This window comes from Anolis sagrei, chromosome 4 (genome assembly GCF_037176765.1).
Source record: "Anolis sagrei isolate rAnoSag1 chromosome 4, rAnoSag1.mat, whole genome shotgun sequence".
In the NCBI taxonomy this organism is placed as follows: domain Eukaryota; kingdom Metazoa; phylum Chordata; class Lepidosauria; order Squamata; family Dactyloidae; genus Anolis; species Anolis sagrei.
In genome coordinates this window covers 243,794,656-243,815,424 of record NC_090024.1, presented here as the reverse complement: position 1 = coordinate 243,815,424, position 20,769 = coordinate 243,794,656, and the positions used below count along the sequence as shown (strand labels likewise).

Here is a 20,769-nt window from a genome sequence, read left to right as displayed (position 1 = left end):
ACGCCAGCTAAGCCTAAAAGACAGATTGCCCAGGGAGGGGTCAAAAGGATTTCCCTCATAGAAACAGTTCATGAAGCTGGTTGCCCATCCATTGTGGACAAGTTAAGAAATATTTGGTTGATTTGTTGAAGGTCTAAGAAGTATTTGACTGATTTGTTGCACCAATAAAGAACTTTGTCAAACTTTCCAAGCTTCTAAAGACTTTGTATAGGGAAATTCATAGGGCCTCTCAGCCGAGGCACCCTGGCGTCCCGCTGGGTACATAAAGATCACGTCCTGTTAATAGACAATTGCTACAGGCCCAGCGTGTGTCAGCACAACCAGCCTGCATTGTTGTTCTGATGTTAGATTGCATTGGTGGAAGAAAATTAGACATACAAACTCATAACGAAGAAGGGTGCTTCTCAGCTGTAGAAAGAATGCCATTCCACACCACTTGAACTGCCATGGCTCTATGTTGAGAAATCCTGGGAGTTGTAGTTTGGTGAGGCACCAGTCCTCCTTGGCAGAGAAGGCTCAAGGCCCTGGCAAACTACAGCTCCCTGGAATCCATAGCACTGAGCCATGGCAGTCAAAGTGGCATCAATCTGCATTCATTCTACAGTGCAGATGAACTCTTAGCTAACACACAAAAGTTGGAATGCCAGCCAAGATCATTCCAGATGCCTCTGTGGGAACCAAGAGTTTTGCCTGGCACCCAACCACCCACCAAGCAGGTGCCATGTTGAACTTCCCAAAAATCTGCCTCCCTTCTAATGAAGGTACAGAAGGCAAAGCCAGTAGAATGATGCCAATAGAAGATTGAAAGAAACAGAGCTCTCCAGCCATTGGCATTCTATAGGCTTGGCTTTAATTCACTCAGATCCATCCATCCACAGATTCAACTATTCCTGACTTGAAAATATTCTCTCCAACAAATATCTTGCCATGTTATATAAGGAACACTATATCATATGCAATGAGACTTGGGCTTCCATGTATTTTGGCAGCTAGACAGGGTCCTAGAGTCAAACCCCAAAGATAGTGAGGTCCCACCATAGACTTTTTGTCCCAGCGGTTCGGCATACCTGTGACACTTAATATTTAGGATTTTGTCCTCCTGGATTTATCTAACCATCTCCCCCACTTGCTACCCAAATTAATGTGACTTCCCTCCCAGCACCAAATCTATGTAAACAATGTCGCAGACTGTTGCTCAGCCATTTTTTCTTCTGCCGTCGCACCTGGGGGCTATAGCTCTTAGTGAAAGAGGCATGGACATGACATCTTTCCCCAGGGGGTTGCTTCTTGCCTTCCTTTGGGGAAACTGGAACTCTCAAAGACCCAAATACTATAGATAACTCAAAATAGGTGTTATTGTTCACAAAGAGTTATCTCTTTAAGGCAATAAGCTGGAAGTTTCAAAGGGGTAAAGGAAAATATGCATTACACTCTCTGGTTGTCTTGGGTCCAAGGAGTTTTGCAGCTGAGAAGCTTTTCCAGGACCCTCTTTCTCAATGGCTGCGAATGCCGGAGCAATCCACAACCCCAGTCCAAATGGCCTATGTTTGAAGACACAAAGTCTTCCTCTGGTGCCAAAAGAACTGGTTTGAAGGCGCTTGAGACTTCCCAACATCGTTCAGGTTGATCTGAACATGAAGCATAAGTCTCAAGGGTAAGAACCTCAGAATTGGTGCTGAGAGGTAATTTAATCAGGGTCTTTTAGAGCCAAGTCTCTTACTCACGTCCATCTGGTAGAAAATCTGATGGTGGAATGAAAAAGGAAAGCACTCCCCTCCTCCAGGAAGAGGTGGAGCCAAACAATTGAGCTGAGAAAGCAATTCAACTGGTGCAAACAACATTGATTGACAGCTATAAATAACCAATCAATCCAACTATACATAGGCAGTGTAAAAAGGCAGGATTAAGCATGATACAGCAGTTTAAATCTTGCAACTAACAGTTATACATATCGGTGGCGCCACTTGCACCGTCACATTTCTTCTTCTGAGGGTCTTACCATTGAAAACAGGCAAAAGGATTTCATTCGCTAAGCCATTGAAGAGGTCTAGAAGACTACTAACCTGTGAAGGAAGGGAGAAGCGACATGTGAAGGCATAGAGCAAAGGTGGAAAACATTAAAGCCCTGCGTAGACAGGTAATGTCATCATCTGAAGAAGGAGAGTTAGGGTACATCTACACTGCAAAAATTAATGCAATTTGCCACCCCTTTAATTGCCATGGCTCAATGATGCAGAATCCCAGGAGTTGTAGTTTTGCAAGGTCTTCAGCCTGTTCTGCCTAAGCAGGCTGGTGCTTTACCAAACTACAGTTCCCATAACTCCATAGCAGTTCAATTTATAATATTATAATGTAATGCAATATAAGTGTTGATGTGGAGATTATCTGGTTTGCCTACTCTGGAACATGCAACATATCAGGATGAATTCTTTAGGGGTACCTTTCAGATCTTTCATACTGCATCTGTCATATACATATATGTGTGTGTGTGTGAATGGCTGGATGGCCCTTTGTCAGGAGGGCTTTGATTAGGTTTTCTTGCCCTGGTGAAGAAAGTTGGACTGGACGGCCCTAAGGCAGCATTTCTCAATGCTGGAAAGTCAAGAACCCGGGGGGGGGGGGGTCACCAGGGGGGTGTCAAAAGGGTCACCCAAGACCACCAGGAAACACAGTATTTTCCGTTGGTCATGGGGGTTCTGTGTGGGATGTTTGGCCCAATTCCATCGTTGGTGGGGTTTGGAATGCTCTTTGATTATAGGTGAACTATACATCCTAGTAACTACAACTCCCAAATGTCAAGGTCTATTTCCCCCAAACTCCATGTGTTCACATTTGGACATATTGAGTATTCCTGTCAAATTTGGTCCAGATCCATCATTGTTTGAGTCCACAGTGCTCTCTGGATGTAGGTGAACTACAACTCCCAAACTCCCAAGGTCAATGCCCACTAAACCCTTCCAGGAGATTCCATCTGAACATTAGGAAGAACTTCCTGACTGTGAGAGCCGTTCAGCAGTGGAACTCTCTGCCCCGGAGTGTGGTGGAGGCTCCTTCTTTGGAAGCTTTTAAGCAGAGGCTGGATGGCCATCTGTCAGGGGTGATTTGAATGCAATATTCCTGCTTCTTGGCAGAATGGGGTTGGACTGGATGGCCCTTGAGGTCTCTTCCAACTCTTTGATTCTATGATTCTATGATTCTATTTTCTGTTGGTCATGGGAGTTCTGTGTGCCAAGTTTGGCTCAATTCCATCGTTGGTGGAGTTCAGAATGCTCTTTGATTGTAGGTGAACTATACATCCCAGCAACTACAACTCCCAAATGACAAAATCATATTTTTTTTCAGTGATGGTCACTCCTTGTGTTGTGAAACGATTTGTTGCCAAATTTGGTGTGATTTCGTTCATTGGTTCTTTTGTTTTTAAGGTACTCATTATGCACAGAGCATTTATATATAGAGAGATGGAAGATTGGGCAGAATCTTTTAGGATTTAAAAATCTGTTGTAAGCTGCAGCAAAGGCTGGGATGATGATGATGATGATGATAAATGCCTTCTGCTTGATAACATTGATTTTTTACTACATTTATTTATTGCATTGCTATCATTTATATGCTGCCTTTCTCCCAGAGTAGGATAGGCAGCTCCCAAACAATTTGCTGTATAAACGTAATAGGCATGTGTGATCCAAAAGAAAGAAAGAAAGAAAAGGTTGATGTATTGTCGAAGGCTTTCATGGGTTGTTGTAGGTTTTTTCGGGCTATATGGCCATGTTCTAGAGGCATTCTCTCCTGACGTTTCGCCTGCATCTATGGCAAGCATCCTCAGAGGTAGTGAGGTCTGTTGGAACTAGGGAAAAGGGTTTATATATCTGTGGAGTGACCAGGGTGGGACAAAGAACTCTTGTCTGCTGGAGCTAGGTGTGAATGTTTCAACTGACCACCTTGATTAGCATATAATGGCCTGACAGTGCTTGGAGCAAACTTTTGTTGAGAGGTGATTAGATGTCCTTGTTTGTTTCCTCTCTGTTGTTTTGCTGTTGTAATTTTAGAGTTTTTTTAATACTAGTAGCCAGATTTTGTTCATTTTCATTGGTTTCTCCTTTCTGTTGAAATTGTCCACATGGTGTTTTGTTGGAGGGTCAGACTACACAGAGAAGCCATTGAAATCCGCAAGAAGCAGCCCACACTAAACAACTGCCATGCCATCAAATGCTAATCAAGGTGGTCAGTTTATTTATTTATTTATTTACTTTATTTATATACCACTGTTCTCAGCCCGAGGGCGACTCACAGCGGTGTGAGTCAGTTGAAACATTCACACCTCACTCCAGCAGACAAGAGTCCTTTGTCCCACCCTGGTCATCCCTTTTTCCTAGTTCCAACAGACCTCACTACCTCTGAGGATGCTTGCCATAGATGCAGGCGAAACGTCAGGAGAGAATGCCTCTAGTAGACCATGGCCATATAGCCTGAAAAAACCTACAACAACCCAAAGAAAAGGTTCTAAACTGTGTTCAAAAGAAGGGAGTGCTGGCGCTTTGTTTCCAAAGCCGCTTCCAAATTTGGGGGGTAAAAAATTCAAAACTTTAAAAAACTTCTGAATCTTCGTAAGTACCTAGTTCATGACAGTCGCGCATGCGCAAGAGGGAAAACATCACTGGCAGTGGAGAAATTTCAGGGGCTTCTATCTCATTCATTTTTTGAGATATCCTGATGAAACTTTCCACAGTGGTAGAACACGTTTACTACTGTTAGCACACCAAATTTCAGAATCTTTGACTTATCCATGGAGTTTTGGCAGATTTTCAAAGTTTTTTTAAATCATAGAATCATAGAATCAAAGAGTTGGAAGAGACCTGGTGGGCCATCATCCAGTCCAACCCCATTCTGCCAAGAAGCAGGAATATTGCATTCAAATCACCCCTGACAGATGGCCATCCAGCCTCTGTTTAAAAGCTTCCAAAGAAGGAGCCTCCACCACACTCCGGGGCAGAGAGTTCCACTGCTGAACGGCTCTCACAGTCAGGAAGTTCTTCCTCGTGTTCAGATGGAACATATCTAATAAAAAAAACATATCTATATAAATAAAAATGTAATGTTTTTTTGTGGGATTAAGTTAACTCAAAAACCACTGGATGAATGGATACCAAATTTGGACACAAAGTTGAAAGCAATCTTGACAGATTAGAGAGATGGGCCAAAACTAACAAAATGAAGTTCAACAGTGACAAATGCAAGATACTCCACTTTGGCAGAAAAAATGAAATGCAAAGATACAGAATGGGGGACAATGCCTGGCTCGAGAGCAGTACGTGTGAAAAAGATCTTGGAGTCCTCGTGGATAACAAGTTAATCATGAGCCAACAATGTGATGTGGCGGCAAAAAAAGCCAATGGGATTTTGGCCTGCATCAAGAGGAGCATAGTGTCTAGGTCCAGGGCAGTCATGCTACCCCTCTATTCTGCTTTGGTTAGACCACATCTGGAATATTGTGTCCAATTCTGGGCACCACATTTCAAAAGAGATATTGACAAGCCGGAATGTGTCCAGAGGAGAGTGACTAAAATGATAAAAGGTCTGGAGAACAAGCCCTATGAGGAGCGGCTTAAGGAGCTGGGCATGTTTAGCCTGAAGAAGAGAAGGCTGAGAGGAGATATGATAGCCATGTATAAATATGTGAGAGGAAGCCACAGGGAGGAGGAGGGAGCAAGCTTGTTTTCTGCTTCCTTGGAGACTAGGACGTGGAACAATGGCTTCAAACTACAAGAGAGGAGATTCCATCTGAACATGAGGAAGAACTTCCTGACTGTGAGAGCCGTTCAGCAGTGGAACTCTCTGCCCCGGAGTGTGGTGGAGGCTCCTTCTTTGGAAGCTTTTGTACAGGGGCTGGATGGCCATCTGTCAGGGGTGATTTGAATGCAATATTCCTGCTTCTTGGCAGAATGGGGTTGGACTGGATGATGGCCCAGGAGGTCTCTTCCGACTCTTTGATTCTATGATTCTATGATTCAATGCAATTATGCTTCAGAAAAGATCATCTTACGTCCGTGATGCCAGCGCCTGACGATACCAGCACGACAACATTCCTGGAGGACAAAGGATATGTGATTTCTTAAAAATATAAAAGTTGAAAAGAACGTTTTTCTAGTGGGTGAAATAGCAGAGTAGCTTGTTTGATGTATCTTTGTGTCTTTACCTTCCGGTTGCCTGACAACTTATGGCGACCCATGACTTTCCTAGGGTTTTCTTAGGCAAGGAAGACTCAGAAGTGGTTTTCCCACTCAACTCAAGAAACAGCCGAAAAACAAAAAAGTACTCTTGGAAGTTGAGCTACTAAGAAAAGAAATGAATGCAGCTCAGATAAACTTAATGGCTAGAAATTTGAAGTACTTAAAAGCACAGTACTTTTCGGAAGCAAATAAACCCGGCAAGTTCCTTGCGAGGAAACTGGCCAAGAGAAAACAGCAAAGAATGATAACACTGATAGCAGAAAAAGGAAAAAACTACACGAATGAAAGAGATATTGCCAAGCAATTTAGGGAATTTTACAAAAAACTCTACAAGAAGGACTTGACTAAAAAAGAAGACATAATCGCATTCATCTCGGAACAAAAACTTACCAGAATCTCCGAAAAGGAAAGAGAGCTCCTAAACGCGCCGTTTAAAGAAGAAGAAGTATATAAAGCAATAGACAATACACCAAGCAATAAAGCCCCAGGGCCGGATGGCTTCCCGTCACAATATTACAAACTCCACAAAGAAGTACTAGTAACATACTTAAACGAGATCATGAACAACACAAGAGAAGGAAGGGATATGCCCGAATCATGGAAAGAAGCCTTCATAACACTGTTGCATAAAGATAATACAGACTCCACGAATGTCAGAAACTATCGTCCCATTTCACTACTTAACTGTGATTATAAGATCTTCGCAAGCGTCATCGCTAATAGATTTAAAGAAGTACTCAAAGTAAGAATCAAGGACGACCAAAGGGGATTTCTCCCCAACAGGAGAATGAATGACAACATAAGATGCATCCTAAATGTTGTAGAGTACTACGAGAAGAACAGACAAAAGGAATTAGGCCTTCTCTTCGTCGACGCCGAGAAGGCATTCGACAGTACCAGTTGGGACTTCCTAATTCACACATTAAAAGAAATGGACGCAGGACATCAGATAATAAACATAATACAATCCATCTACTCCAACCAATCTGCAAAAATAATTGTAAACGGACAACATACAGATAAAATCAATATACAAAAGGGAGTCAGGCAAGGCTGTCCTTTGTCCCCCTTACTATTTATACTGGTCCTGGAAATCCTTCTAGACGATTTAAGATCTGATGACACTCTGAAAGGAACAAAGATCGCCTCTGAGGTATATAAAGTTCAAGCCTTCGCTGATGATGTTGTTTGCATCATGGAAAATCCAGCGGAACTTGTTCCTAAATGGTTATCGAAAATAGAAAAATTTGGACAATTAGCGGGCCTCAAGATAAATAGAAGTAAAACCAAAATATTAACTAAAAATGTTAATACAGAGAAGAAGGCTAAGATCACAGAAGAAACGGGACTGGAAATAGTTAAGAAGTATAAATATCTAGGAATTACCATCTCGGGATCTAACGTGAATCTGTTTAAAGACAACTACGAGAAGACATGGGAAAGCATTCGAAAGAAAATTAAAAACTGGAAATATCTCAATCTCTCCTGGATGGGGAGAATCTCGGTTGTTAAAATGAGTGTGTTACCTAGGATGATCTTCCTATTCCAGACGTTACCGATCATTAAAAACAACACATGTTTCAAGAAATGGAACAAAGATATTCTGAGTTTCGTCTGGGATGGGAAGAAACCCAGGGTCAAATTTAAAACCCTTACTGATTCGAAAAGCAGAGGTGGTCTGGCAATGCCGGACCTATCGCTGTACTTTGAGGCATGCGCCTTATCCTGGACTGTGGCATGGGCTTCACTAGAGCCCAAGAGGATTCTCACTCTGGAAGGCTGGGATACGAGAAGGGGATGGCACGCATACCTTTGGTATGAGAAAGACAAAGTAGAAAGATCATTCAATAATCATTATATCAGATCAGCGCTCCTAAAGGTATGGAAAAAATATAAAAATCATTTTTATACGAAAACACCCATGTGGGTGTCGCCATCGGAGGCCTTCCACAAGAAAGAACTACCCAGAAATAAATGGTTGAATTATCAACAATTATTAAAGAAAGACCATAATCATTGGTGTCTCAAATCTATGGACGAGCTTAGGGAGTCGGAAGAGGAAGTAGGTTGGTTCCACTACTTACAAGCAAAAGAATGCTACAAGGAAGACTGTAAAAAAGGATTCAATGCGTCTGAAAATGTATGGGAAAAAGTAATGAAAAAAGAGAAAAAGGTGATTACGACATTATATAGATGCCTGCTCGAATGGAGTAATGAACAAGAATTGATAAAAGAAACTATGATCAAATGGGCGAAAGACTTGGGAAGATCTATAAGACTCAGAGAATGGGAGTTAGCCTGGAAAAAGACTAACAAACTTACTAAAGCTACTACCATCATAGAAAACTCCTACAAAATGTTCTACAGATGGCATTTAACACCAGCTTTGCTATCCAAGATCAATAAAAACCAGAACAATCTATGTTGGAAATGTAGGAGAGAGAAAGGAACTTACTATCACATGTTCTGGGACTGCAAGGAAATCCAAAAATTCTGGCTAGCTATCCATAAACACACACAAAAGATAATTAAAACAAGTCTCACAATGAAGCCGGAATACTATTTACTCAACATAACAGACCTCTACTTGAACAAAAATGAGGAAAAAATATTCTTCTACCTTGCTTCGGGAGCCAGGATACTAATAGCCCAAAAGTGGAAAACCAAAGAAACACCCACGGCCGACGAATGGATCAAAAAAGTTATAGAATTCATGGATTTGGATAGACTTTCGTGCTTAATGAAAAATCAGAATAAGGAAACCATGACCAACTGGAACCAATGTAAGGAATACTTAAAGAACATTCAGAAATAATAGACTAACAATAGTAAGGACAACTTATATAAACAACAGAAAATAGGGAATTTATCCCATGTTCCCTTTCGGAATCAAAACCAATAACCGTAAATTGACTTTCCTCACAATATACTACCCCTCTGTGACTCAAACGGAAGTGACCGGCAACACATCCCCCCTTAACCCCCTCCCTGACCCCCCTTTTTTTCCTTCCCCCCACTACTACCCTCATGTCTTCTACCCCACCTTTGACCCAATGTCTTAGTATTTCCAAGCTTTCTCTTTTTCAAGTATTGTTCCCCCTCTTTCGATGTTATAATTGAAAATTAATAAAGAATATTGAAACCAAAAAAAAGAAGTGGTTTTCCCCATTCCATCCTTTGTAATGCAGGCTATGGCACTTGGGATTTCTTAGCAATTATTTATTTATTATTTATTTACTTTGCTTCTATACCGCTGTTCTCAGCCCGAAGGCGACTCACAACGGTTCACAAGACACAGGACACAGCAGAATTCAAACACCAATATAAAACAGTTAATAACCTAATCTAATACACAATTACTATGATAACCATTCACTAGCGTCTCGTCACTAAAAACATGATCCAGATTCATCATCCATTGTTCCATTCCTATGTCATTACCAGTCTTTGCACTAATTATTCGAACGCCTGCACAAATAACCAGGTCTTTACTTTTTTTACAGAAGACCATTAAAGATGAAGCTAATCTAATATCTGTGGGAAGGCCGTTCCACAGCCGGGGAGCCACCACCGAGAAGGCCCTGTCTCTCGTCCCCGCCAGCCGTGCTTGAGAAGCAGGCGGGATCGAGAGCAGGGCCTCCCCGGAAGATCTCAAAGTCCTGGTGGGTTCATAGGCCGAGATGCAGTCAGAAAGGTAGCTTGGGCCAGAACCGTTTAGGGCTTTAAAGGTCAACACCAGCACTTTGAATTCAGCCCGGTAGCAGATCGGTAGCCAGTGGAGTTGGCACAACAGGGGGGTTGTATGCTTTCTGCGTTCCGCTCCTGTTAAAATCATGGCTGCCGAGCGTTGGACTAGTTGAAGCTTCCGAGCTGTCTTCAAGGGCAACCCCACGTAGAGAGCAATCCATCTGGGCTTGTAGAAGGTTCGTCTCCTTGGACTGTTCCTCCCTAAATCCCCCGGCCAGCTATGACACCACTGAGCTCTATATTTATTTATTTATCGTGTCATCAGCAACCATTGTATTATAATTCTAACAGAGCAAAACAAACACAGAGATTAAAAAGAAAAAGAAAAAAAGAAAGAAAAAAAACCACACAGATTTTGTAAATTTGGTATTTGGTTAAATGTCCTTTGACCAGTATCTGGCCACTTGGAGTGCCTCTGGGGTTGCCGCAAGAAGGTCCTCCATCATGCATGTGGCAGGGCTCAGGGTGCATTGCAGCAGGTGGTCAGTGGTTTGCTCCTCTCCACACTCGCATGTCGTGGATTCCACTTTGTGGCCCCATTTCTTAAGATTGGCTCTGCATCTCGGGGTGCCAGAGCGCAGTCTGTTCAACGCCTTCCAAGTCGTCCAGTCTTCTGTGTGCCCAGGGGGGAGTCTCTCATCTGGTATCACCCACGGATTGAGGTTCTGGGTTTGAGCCTGCCACTTTTGAACTCTCGCTTGCTGGGATGTTCCAGCGAGTGTCTCTGTAGATCTAAGAAAACTATTTCTTGATTTAAGTCGTTGACGTGCTGGCTGATACCCAAACAGGGGATGAGCTGGAGATGTCTCTGCCTTGGTCCTTTCACTATTGGCTGCTACTTCCCGGCGGATGTCAGGTGGTGCAATACCGGCTAAGCAGTGTAATTTCTCCAGTGGTGTGGGGCGCAGACACCCCGTGATAATGCGGCATGTCTCATTAAGAGCCACATCCACTGTTTTAGTGTGGTGAGATGTGTTCCACACTGGGCATGCATACTCAGCAGCAGAGTAGCATAGCACAAGGGCAGATGTCTTCATTGTGTCTGGTTGTGATCCCCAGGTTGTGCCAGTCAGCTTTCGTATGATATTGTTTCTAGCACCCACTTTTTGTTTGATGTTCAGGCAGTGCTTCTTGTAGGTCAGAGCGCGGTCCAGAGTGACTCCCAGGTATTTGGGTGTGCTGCAATGCTCCAGTGGGATTCCTTCCCAGGTAATCCTCAGGGCTCAGGATGCTTGTCTGTTCTTAAGGTGAAAGGCACATGTCTGTGTTTTAGATGGATTAGGGATCAGCTGGTTTTCCCTGTAATAGGCAGTGAGAGCACCTAGAGCTTCGGAGAGCTTCTGTTCAACCATCTCAAAGCTCCCTGCTTGAGCAGTAATGGCACGATCATCAGCATAGATGAAACTCTCTGTCCCTTCTGGCAGTGGCTGGTCATTTGTGAGCTCTATATGAAAGGAAGGAAATGGCAAGTCTTCCTTTGAGGATTCATTGCCTCCAAGTCTCCTCTTGACTTAAAATTGTGCAGTTTTCTTAGGCAAGGAAGACTCAGAGTTGGTTCTAGAAGTTCCTTCCTCTGAAATGGAGGAAGGGACTTCCTCCATTTCATCTAGGTATTTGTCAGTGTCCCTTCCAAGTGCAAACCAGGACTGGCCTTAGCTAAGCTCCCAGAATTTCCCAGGATCTGACAGAATCATAGAATCATAGAATCAAAGAGTTGGAAGAGACCTCCTGGGCCATCATCCAGTCCAACCCCATTCTGCCAAGAAGCAGGAAAATTGCATTCGAATCACCCCTGACAGATGGCCATCCAGCCTCTGTTTAAAAGCTTCCAAAGAAGGAGCCTCCACCACACACCAAGGAAGAGAGTTCCACTGCTGAACGGCTCTCACAGTCAGGAAGTTCTTCCTCATGTTCAGATGGAATCTCCTCTGATGGGCTAAAGAGCATAGAATCATAGAATTATAGAATCAAAGAGTTGGAAGAGACCTCATGGGACATCCAGTCCAACCCCATTCTGCTAAGAAGCAGGAATATTGCATTCAAATCACCCCTGACAGATAGCCATCCAGCCTCTGTTTAAAAGCTTCCAAAGAAGGAGCCTCTACCACACTCCGGGGCAGAGAGTTCCACTGCTGAACGGCTCTCACAGTCAGGAAGTTCTTCCTCATGTCCAGATGGAATCTCCTCTCTTGTAGTTTGAAGCCATTGTTCCGTGTCCTAGTCTCCAGGGAAGCAGAAAACAAGCTTGCTCCCTCCTCCCTGTGGTTTCCTCTCACATATTTATACATGGCTATCATATCTCCTCTCAGCCGTCTCTTCTTCAGGCTACACATGCCCAGCTCCTTAAGCCGCTCCTCATAGGGCTTGTTCTCCAGACCTTTTATCATTTTAGTCACTCTCCTCTAGACACATTCCAGCATCATCACCTGGACTGTAATTGCATCACAGCGCTCCCATTCAACTCCATCCAAACTGTCTGGAAGAACAAGCCACGAGAATAAAGACGAAGATCCACCCAGAGGAAAAGTGTTCTTCCCATACATCAAGGGAACCACTGACCGCAAAGGGAAGCTGATGAGGAAACACAACATACATCTACAGACCCACCAAGAAAGTCCACCAAATGCTACATTCAGCAAAGGACAAGAGGGATCCTCTCGCTTCTGCAGGAGTCTACCATGTACCATGCAGCTGTGGACAAGTCTCCATAGGGACCACCAAACGCAGCAGCATTGCCCAGACACGCATCAAGGAACATGGAAGGCACTGCAGACTACTCCAACCAGAGAAGTCAGCCAGAGCAGAGCACCTGATGAACCAACCTGGACACAGCATATTATTTGAGAACACAGAAATGCTGGACCACTCTCACAACCACCACGTCAGACTACACAGAGAAGCCATTGAAATACACAAGCATGTGGACAATTATCCAAACTACATGGATACACTACTCAAATGGGGCTATGAGCACAACACAACTCCATTGGCTGCCGTTCATTTTCCGGTCCCAATTCAAGGTGCAGGTGCTTACCTACAAAGCCCTAAACGGTTTGGGACCCGCCTACCTGCGTGACCGCATCTCTGTGTACGAACCCACACGATCTCTTCGATCATCTGCCCTGCTAGCGCTCCCACTACCATCGCAACCGCAATTGGTGGGGACGAGGGAGAGAGCCTTCTCGGTGGTGGCCCCTCGACTCTGGACCCACTCCCCAAGGACATTAGGCATGCCCCAACTCTGGCAGTCTTTAGGAGGAGCCTGAAAATGTGGTTGTTTCAGTGTGCCTTCCCAGAATCAGGAAATCCTAAGCAACGTGTTCCTAATCGCACTTTACTAATGATCTAGGAATCTCTGCTCGCTCCATCTCATAGAATCATAGAATCAAAGAGTTGGAAGAGACCTCATGGGCCATCCAGTCCAACCCCCTGCCAGGAAGCAGGAATATTGCATTCAATCACCCCTGACAAATGGCCATCCAGCCTCTGCTTAAAAACTTCCAAAGAAGGAGCCTCCAGCACACTCCGGGGCAGAGAGTTCCACTGCTGAACGGCTCTCACAGTCAGGAAGTTCTTCCTCATGTTCAGATGGAATCTCCTCTCTTGTAGTTTGAAGCCATTGTTCCATTGCGTCCTAGTCTCCAGGGAAGCAGAAAACAAGCTTGCTCCCTCCTCCTCCCTGTGGCTTCCTCTCACATATTTATTCATGGCTATCATACCTCCTCTCAGCCTTCTCTTCTTCAGGCTAAACATGCCCAGTTCCCTAAGCCGCTCCTCATAGGGCTTGTTCTCCAGACCCTTGATCATTTTAGTCGCCCTCCTCTGGACACATTCCAGCTTGTCAATATCTCTCTTGAATTGTGGTGCCCAGAATTGGACACAATATTCCAGATGTGGAAATACCCATCCTAGTTATATGTCACCATGTCATGCCCAGCATTTTTAAAATTTTAATTATTACAATTGGTCCGCCATAGGTTTTTAATGCGTTGTGGTGTTATTTTTACTGTTTATTGCTTTGTTTATGAGTTTATTTATTGTCCGTATTGTTGTTGTTGCTTTTTACTGATATATTTGGGCTCGGCCACTTGTAAGCTGCACCGAGTCCTTCGGGAGATGGTAGCGGGGTATAAAAAAAGGATTATTATTATTATTATTATTATTATTATTATTATTAGTCTCACTGAGCTTTTCTGTCCATGCCTCAATCAAGGCTCATCCTGAGACAATCCAAATGATAATGCAATCCAAAGGCTATGTCATCAGCGTACCACTTTCTGTGCACATTCAGAAGAAGATCTACAAGCCACTCTAAACACCTTCGCAGAAGCATATGAGAAGCTCGGCCTGTCATTGAACATTGAGAAAACCAAGGTGCTGTTCCAGCAGTCGCCAGCCAATCCCTCTCCAATGCCAGTAATACAGCTTAATGGTGTAACATTAGAAAATGTGGACCATTTCCGCTACCTTGGCAGCCACCTCTCCACCAAAGTCAAAATCAACTCCGAAATACAACACCGCCTGAGCTCTGCAAGTGCAGCATTTTCCAGAATGAAGCAGAGAGTGTTTGAGGACCGGGACATCCGTAGGGATACCAAGGTGCTTGTTTATAAAGCTATTGTCCTCCCAACCCTGCTCTATGCCTGTGAGACGTGGACTGTCTACAGACGTCACATGCAGCTCCTGGAACGTTTCCATCAGCGCTGCCTCCGGAAAATCCTGCAAATCTCCTGGGAAGACAAGCGGACAAACGTCAGTGTGCTGGAAGAAGCAAAGACCACCAGCATTGAAGCGATGGTCCTCCAACATCAACTCTGCTGGGCCGGCCACGTTGTCCGGATGCCTGACCACCGTCTCCCAAAGCAGTTGCTCTACTCCGAACTTAAGAACGGAAAACGGAACGTTGGTGGACAGGAAAAGAGATTTAAAGATGGGCTCAAAGCCAACCTTAAAAACTCTGGCATAGACACTGAGAACTGGGAAGCCCTGGCCCTTGAGCGCTCCAGCTGGAGGACAGCTGTGACCAGCAGTGCTGCAGAATTTGAGGAGGCACGAGTGGAGGGTGAAAGAGAGAAACGTGCCAGGAGGAAGGCGCGTCAAGCCAACCCCGACCGGGACCGCCTTCCACCTGGAAACCAATGCCCTCACTGCGGAAGAAGATGCAGAGTAAGAATAGGGCTCCACAGCCACATACGGACCCACAAGGAAATCCATAATGGAAGACCATCTTACTCATCCAACGAGGGATCGCCTAAGTACCACTTTCTCTAAAAAGCTTCTAAGATCCAATTCATAACAGCATATAATGACAAACCCTACATTCCTCCAAACTACATGGATACACTAGTCAAATGGGGTTATGAGCACAACACAATACTTACTTGGAGAGCGAGAGGCCTAGGGTCACTTTGTTATTGACCAGAGCGATGATGGCTTTCGAGGAAACATTCTGCAAATATACATTTGAGAATATATAAAATGGTTACTGGAGAGGAAAGGGTGGTCAGATCCACACTTCCCATTATCATGTCAGAATCCATCCAGGGTTCAAGGTTTCTGACCCCACAAAGAAGAAGAACTTTTATTTATGAAGGTGCTACTACTCACACATCTCACGACAACCAAAGAAACTCTAGATCCATCTGCCTTCTTGCCCAAGATCTGGATGTTAGCAATGAGAGTCACAGTGGCACCAGTAGTGCTGAAAGCAATGGTAGGGCTTGTTCCAATGGTGATTTCAAGGGAGAGATCACTCTGCAGAAAGAAAGAGATAAAGATGTCGAATGGAAATGTTTCACTGGCACAGAATCACAAATGTTCAAAGGCATGTTTGCTTCCTGTAATGATTCTTACCTAGTAGGCTGAAGGAGAAGCCAGGAATATCAGTGAGGTAGGCCTCCATTTTGGGAGTGTAAGCAAAGGAAGCAGACATCTTGAGAGGGTAAAGTAAGAAGAGGGGAGGAGCTGGAGATCTCTTAGGATTGGTTAGGACAGATGGGAGGAGTTAAGTCCTGAGAGGGAAAAGTGTCAGCTTCACAGAGAAAAGGGAGATGGTTTTTAGGAATTGAAGAAGAGAGATTGAATTTGGGAACAGAAGAGAGAGGAGAGGGATTTTTGAGCTTAAGATTTTTCTGACAGAGAGCGTTTGTGACAGGCAAGGCTGCTTTATAGGCCAGGACGGTCAAGTAGTCGCCTGGGTGCTTGTGTGGGTTTACACAAGTGGTTTGCTCTTTGGGTAGAGTAGACTAGCCATATAGAAAACTCTGAGTAGAATAGGAGTAATTGCTCTGAAGACAACCTGAGTAGGTTAGTCTGGGGAACTCACTGCTACTGAGTTACTGTAGAATGAGGAGTTTTGCTAGTAATTAAGTCAAGGAACCTGTTCAAAGAAACAATCAAGAACCATTTAAGCTTTTGTGCCTCATCAAAGAAGACAGTTGTTTGTTTGATCTTATCAATAAATAATTTCTCTATTTCAACTTTTAAAGAAGCCTCAGTTGTAATTCATTCCCGTGGGAATAATTCTAGTTGATTTAACCTCTTAACATCACAGTCATCTCAGGGAGCTAAGGGAGTGCTGTATTAGGTTGGCAGGAAGAAAATTAACCTCAGAAAATCATCTTTAATATCCTAAGTTATCTTAGGTGGTGGCAGCAAATCTTCCAGAGCACACACGTTACCTCACATACTTATAATAACTCCGTGTCAGGATCAGTTTTCTTTATACTCCCCTTCCTAGGAAAGAGGTCCCTCAAGGGTTATCATCATACGTACCATGGCGAGGTCTGGATGAACCTATAGAGAGAAAGTAAGGAAGATTTAGCATGGCATCTCAAGGAAACGGTCAGGATTCTATCCTTAGGTCCTGTCATGCTCTTTTGGCAATATATGACAACATATGGCTACTGTGGAAAGACATACAACATGTCTCCTGTATTCCACTGTACTACACTAATATATCAGCTATCAAGTTATATATTTATAATACTAATTACTGTGATCATATATTAAATATTATGTGCTTTAGTGCTCATATATGATCATATATGTAATAGACAAAAAGATATTGGAGTCCACGTGGACAAGAAGTTAAACATGAGCCAACAATCTGATGTGGCAGCAAAAAAAGCCAATGGGATTTTGGCCTGCATCAAGAGGAGCATAGTGTCTAGATCTAGGGAAGTCATGCTCCCCATGCTCTATTCCGCTTTGGTTAGACCACACCTGGAATATTGTGTCCAATTCTGGGCACCACAATTCAAGAGAGATATTGACAAGCTGGAATGTGTCCAGAGGAGGGCGACTCAAATGACCAAGGGAGAACAGGACCTATGGAGAACAGGGCCTATGAGGAGCGGCTTAAGGAGCTGGGCATGTTTAGCCTGAAGAAGAGAAGGCTGAGAGAAGATATTATAGCCATGTATAAATATGTGAGAGGAAGCCACAGGGAGGAGGAGGGAGCAAGCTTGTTTTCTGCTTCCCTGGAGACTAGGACGCAGTGGAACAATGGCTTCAAACTACAAGAGAGGAGATTCCATCTGAACATGAAGAAGAACTTCCTGACTGTGAGAGCCGTTCAGCAGTGGAACTCTCTGCCCCGGAGTGTGGTGGAGGCTCCTTCTTTGGAAGCTTTTAAACAGGGGCTGGATGGCCATCTGTCAGGGGTGATTTGAATGCAATATTCCTGCTTCTTGGCAGAATGGGGTTGGACTGGATGGCCCATGAGATCACCTCCAACTCTATGATTGTATGACATAATGGTTAATATGAGAAAACTGATTGATAGCAGACAGGTACACCACAACTGCATCTGGTAGGGGTGCAGGGCTATCTTGTTTAGATTGAGTTATTATTTTCTTGGTAGGGTCATGAATCGACTCATGGTTTTTCTCATGTGAATGCCAAAAAACAGTGGGAATGAGATTACTTGGCTAATGATGGAAAAGAGCAACATATACTGCATTTCGAGTAATGAGGAATAGTACATGAAATATTTGAATTGTGTTACCTACATATTGTATGGTGCTTGTAATTCTTGGCAGTTCTGACCATAACTGGGATATTGTAGCTTGTTCCTGTTTTCCTTGAATTAAAGCTTTACTACTTCAAAGAGAGCTTATTTCCCAAAACAAAGGGAATTATTAGGTTGTTGTAGGTTTTTTCGGGCTATATGGCCATGTTCTAGAGGCATTCTCTCCTGACATTTCGCCTGCATCTATGACTTTCATGTTCCTTGATTCGTGTTTGGGCAATGCTGCTGCGTTTGGTGGTCCCTATGTAGACTTGTCCACAGCTGCATGGTACACGGTAGACTCCTGCAGAGGTGAGAAGATCCCTCTTGTCCTTTGCTGAAAGTAGCATTGGTTGGATTTTCTTGGTGGGTCTGTAGGTGGTTTGCATGTTGTGTTTCCTCATTCCTCATCTGCGGTCAGTGGTTCACTTCCACTTTTCCTCTGGGTGGATCTTCGTCTTTATTCTCGTGGCTTGTTCTCAGTCTTGCAGCCTTCTGATAGCTCCAGCAGACCTTTGTCCCACCCTGGTCATTCCACAGATATATAAACCCATTTTCCTAGTTCCAACAGACCTCACTACCTCTGAGGATGCTTACCATAGATGCAGGCGAAACGTCAGGAGAGAATGCCTCCAGACCATGGCCATATAGCCTGAAAAAAACTACAACAACCCAGTAATTCCGGCCATGAAAGCCTTCGACAATACAAAGAGAATTATTTTTGCTCTATGTAATGTGTGTGTGCCTTTAAGCCACCTGACCCCACTTATGGTGACCCCATGAATATGCCCTCTCTAGGCTTTTTCTAGGATCTCCAGTGGCATATTTTGTCCAAAAGTCCTTCTGTACCATACTGTTTTCAAGATGGCCTTTCATTTCAGAGAACCGTGTGTGTGTTTGGCTACCTTTGGAAAGGCATCACTCACCCTAGATGGAACCAGAGCCAGAAGAGCATCCTTCAGTTCCTCAGCTTTAGAGAACTGTTGTAAGGAATGGAAGGAAGAGCATTAGTGCATACATCTGAGAACCACACACCTTGTTACTCACTTTGCATTCAATACTATAAGTCAGGGCTGTACTACACATACCACAAACCCAGAAGTAGGGGTGGCTAAACAATGATTTGGGGAAAGTACAGACAGAATCGGGTTAACGGCTGAAAAGCACGTGTTTGAAAGATACACTTAAAACTTGATTCTGGCCAAAAAAAAAGTGCATCTTCACATGATTGTATATCCCTGTAGTTATGCAAAACATGTGACTTCCTTCACACCCCCTTGTGTGAACTGCTCCAGTGCACATATGTGTTGTAAAAGCCTGAACAGCTGATTGGTCTGTCAAAAAATGGAGAGCACAAAAGACAATAGATTCTCAAAATCGTAAGAAACACAAATCCACTACAAGTCATAGTACATAAATCACAAAGGTAAATGTTTATTTTGCAGCTTATATAATCTATATAAATAAAAATGTAATGTTCGTTTGTGGGATTAACAGAACTAAAAAAACCACTGGGGGAATTGACACCAAATTTGGACACAACATACCTAACAACCCAATGTATGTCCTTTCACTCAAAAACACTGAAAAACACAGCAAAGGGGACTTAAAAAGCCCCCAAAAAAGCTAAATGACAAAAAGCTAAATGACAATACAGTAAAAAGGGAAGAAAGAGGGAGGGAAGGGGAGGAAAAAGAAAGAAAGAAAGAAAGAAAGAAAGAAAGAAAGAAAGAAAGAAGCAAGGAAAGGATGAAGGAAGCATGGAAGCAAAGATAGAGGGAAAGAAAGAGGTAGAGAAGGAAGAAAGGATAGAAAGAGGGAAAGAAAAAGAGGAAAAGAAAAAGGGGGAAGGAAGGAAAGTTAGAGAAAGAAGGAAGGCGAGAAAAAAGGAAAAAGGGAAAGAAGGAAGGAAAGGAAGAAGGAAGCATGGAAGCAAAGATAGAGGGAAAGAAAGAGGTAGAGAAGGAAGAAAGGATAGAAAGAGGGAAAGAAAAAGAGGAAAAGAAAAAGGGGGAAGGAAGGAAAGTTAGAGAAAGAAGGAAGGCGAGAAAAAAGAAAAAAGGGAAAGAAGGAAGGAAAAGAAGAAGGAAGCATGGAAGCAAAGATAGAGGGAAAGAAAGAGGTAGAGAAGGAAGAAAGGATAGAAAGAGGGAAAGAAAAAGAGGAAAAGAAAAAGGGGGAAGGAAGGAAAGTTAGAGAAAGAAGGAAGGCGAGAAAAAAGAAAAAAGGGAAAGAAGGAAGGAAAGGAAGAAGGAAGCATGGAAGCAAAGATAGAGGGAAAGAAAGAGGTAGAGAAGGAAGAAAGGATAGAAAGAGGGAAAGAAAAAGAGGAAAAGAAAAAGGGGGAAGGAAGGAAAGTTAGAGAAAGAAGAAAGGCGAGAAAAAAGAAAAAAGGGAAAGAAGGAAGGAAAGAGGGAGTAAATGAAGGGGGGAAGATGTAGAGAAAGGGAGGGAAGGAAAGAAGGAAAGAAGGAAAGAAGAAAAGAGAGACAGCAGAAGAGAAAGAAAAAGGGGGAAGGAAGAGATAGAGAAGGAAGGAAGAAGAGAAGGAAAAAGGGAGTGAAGGAAGGAGAGAAAGAAGGAAGGTTGGCCACCGCAACGCGTGGCGGGTACAGCTAGTACAATATTAAATGTATAACCAACTTATATAACATTGCATTGAGTGATATACAAGGAACAAAAAACCATTATTTATACAGTGATATTAAAAAACCGAGAGCCACAGACACAGAGGTGGCTAAAGGGAAGCAGAGTTGGAAAGCAATTAGAACTCTGTCACAATTC

The 20,769-nt window shown here is 43.4% G+C and overlaps 1 protein-coding gene across 1 annotated transcript in view; it reads right to left on the bottom strand.

Moving 5' to 3' along the window:
• LOC137096866 (BPI fold-containing family B member 3-like) overlaps positions 1-20,769 on the bottom strand; it is a 73,716-nt gene that overhangs the window by 18,987 nt on the left and 33,960 nt on the right. Inside the window, exons 9-13 of the mRNA XM_067467119.1 lie at positions 18,891-18,965; positions 15,582-15,728; positions 15,356-15,423; positions 6,041-6,083; positions 2,000-2,063 (exon numbers count right to left, since the gene is read on the bottom strand). Coding sequence (XP_067323220.1) covers positions 2,000-2,063; positions 6,041-6,083; positions 15,356-15,423; positions 15,582-15,728; positions 18,891-18,965 — 397 coding nt within the window. The remainder of the gene's footprint in view (positions 1-1,999; positions 2,064-6,040; positions 6,084-15,355; positions 15,424-15,581; positions 15,729-18,890; positions 18,966-20,769) is intronic.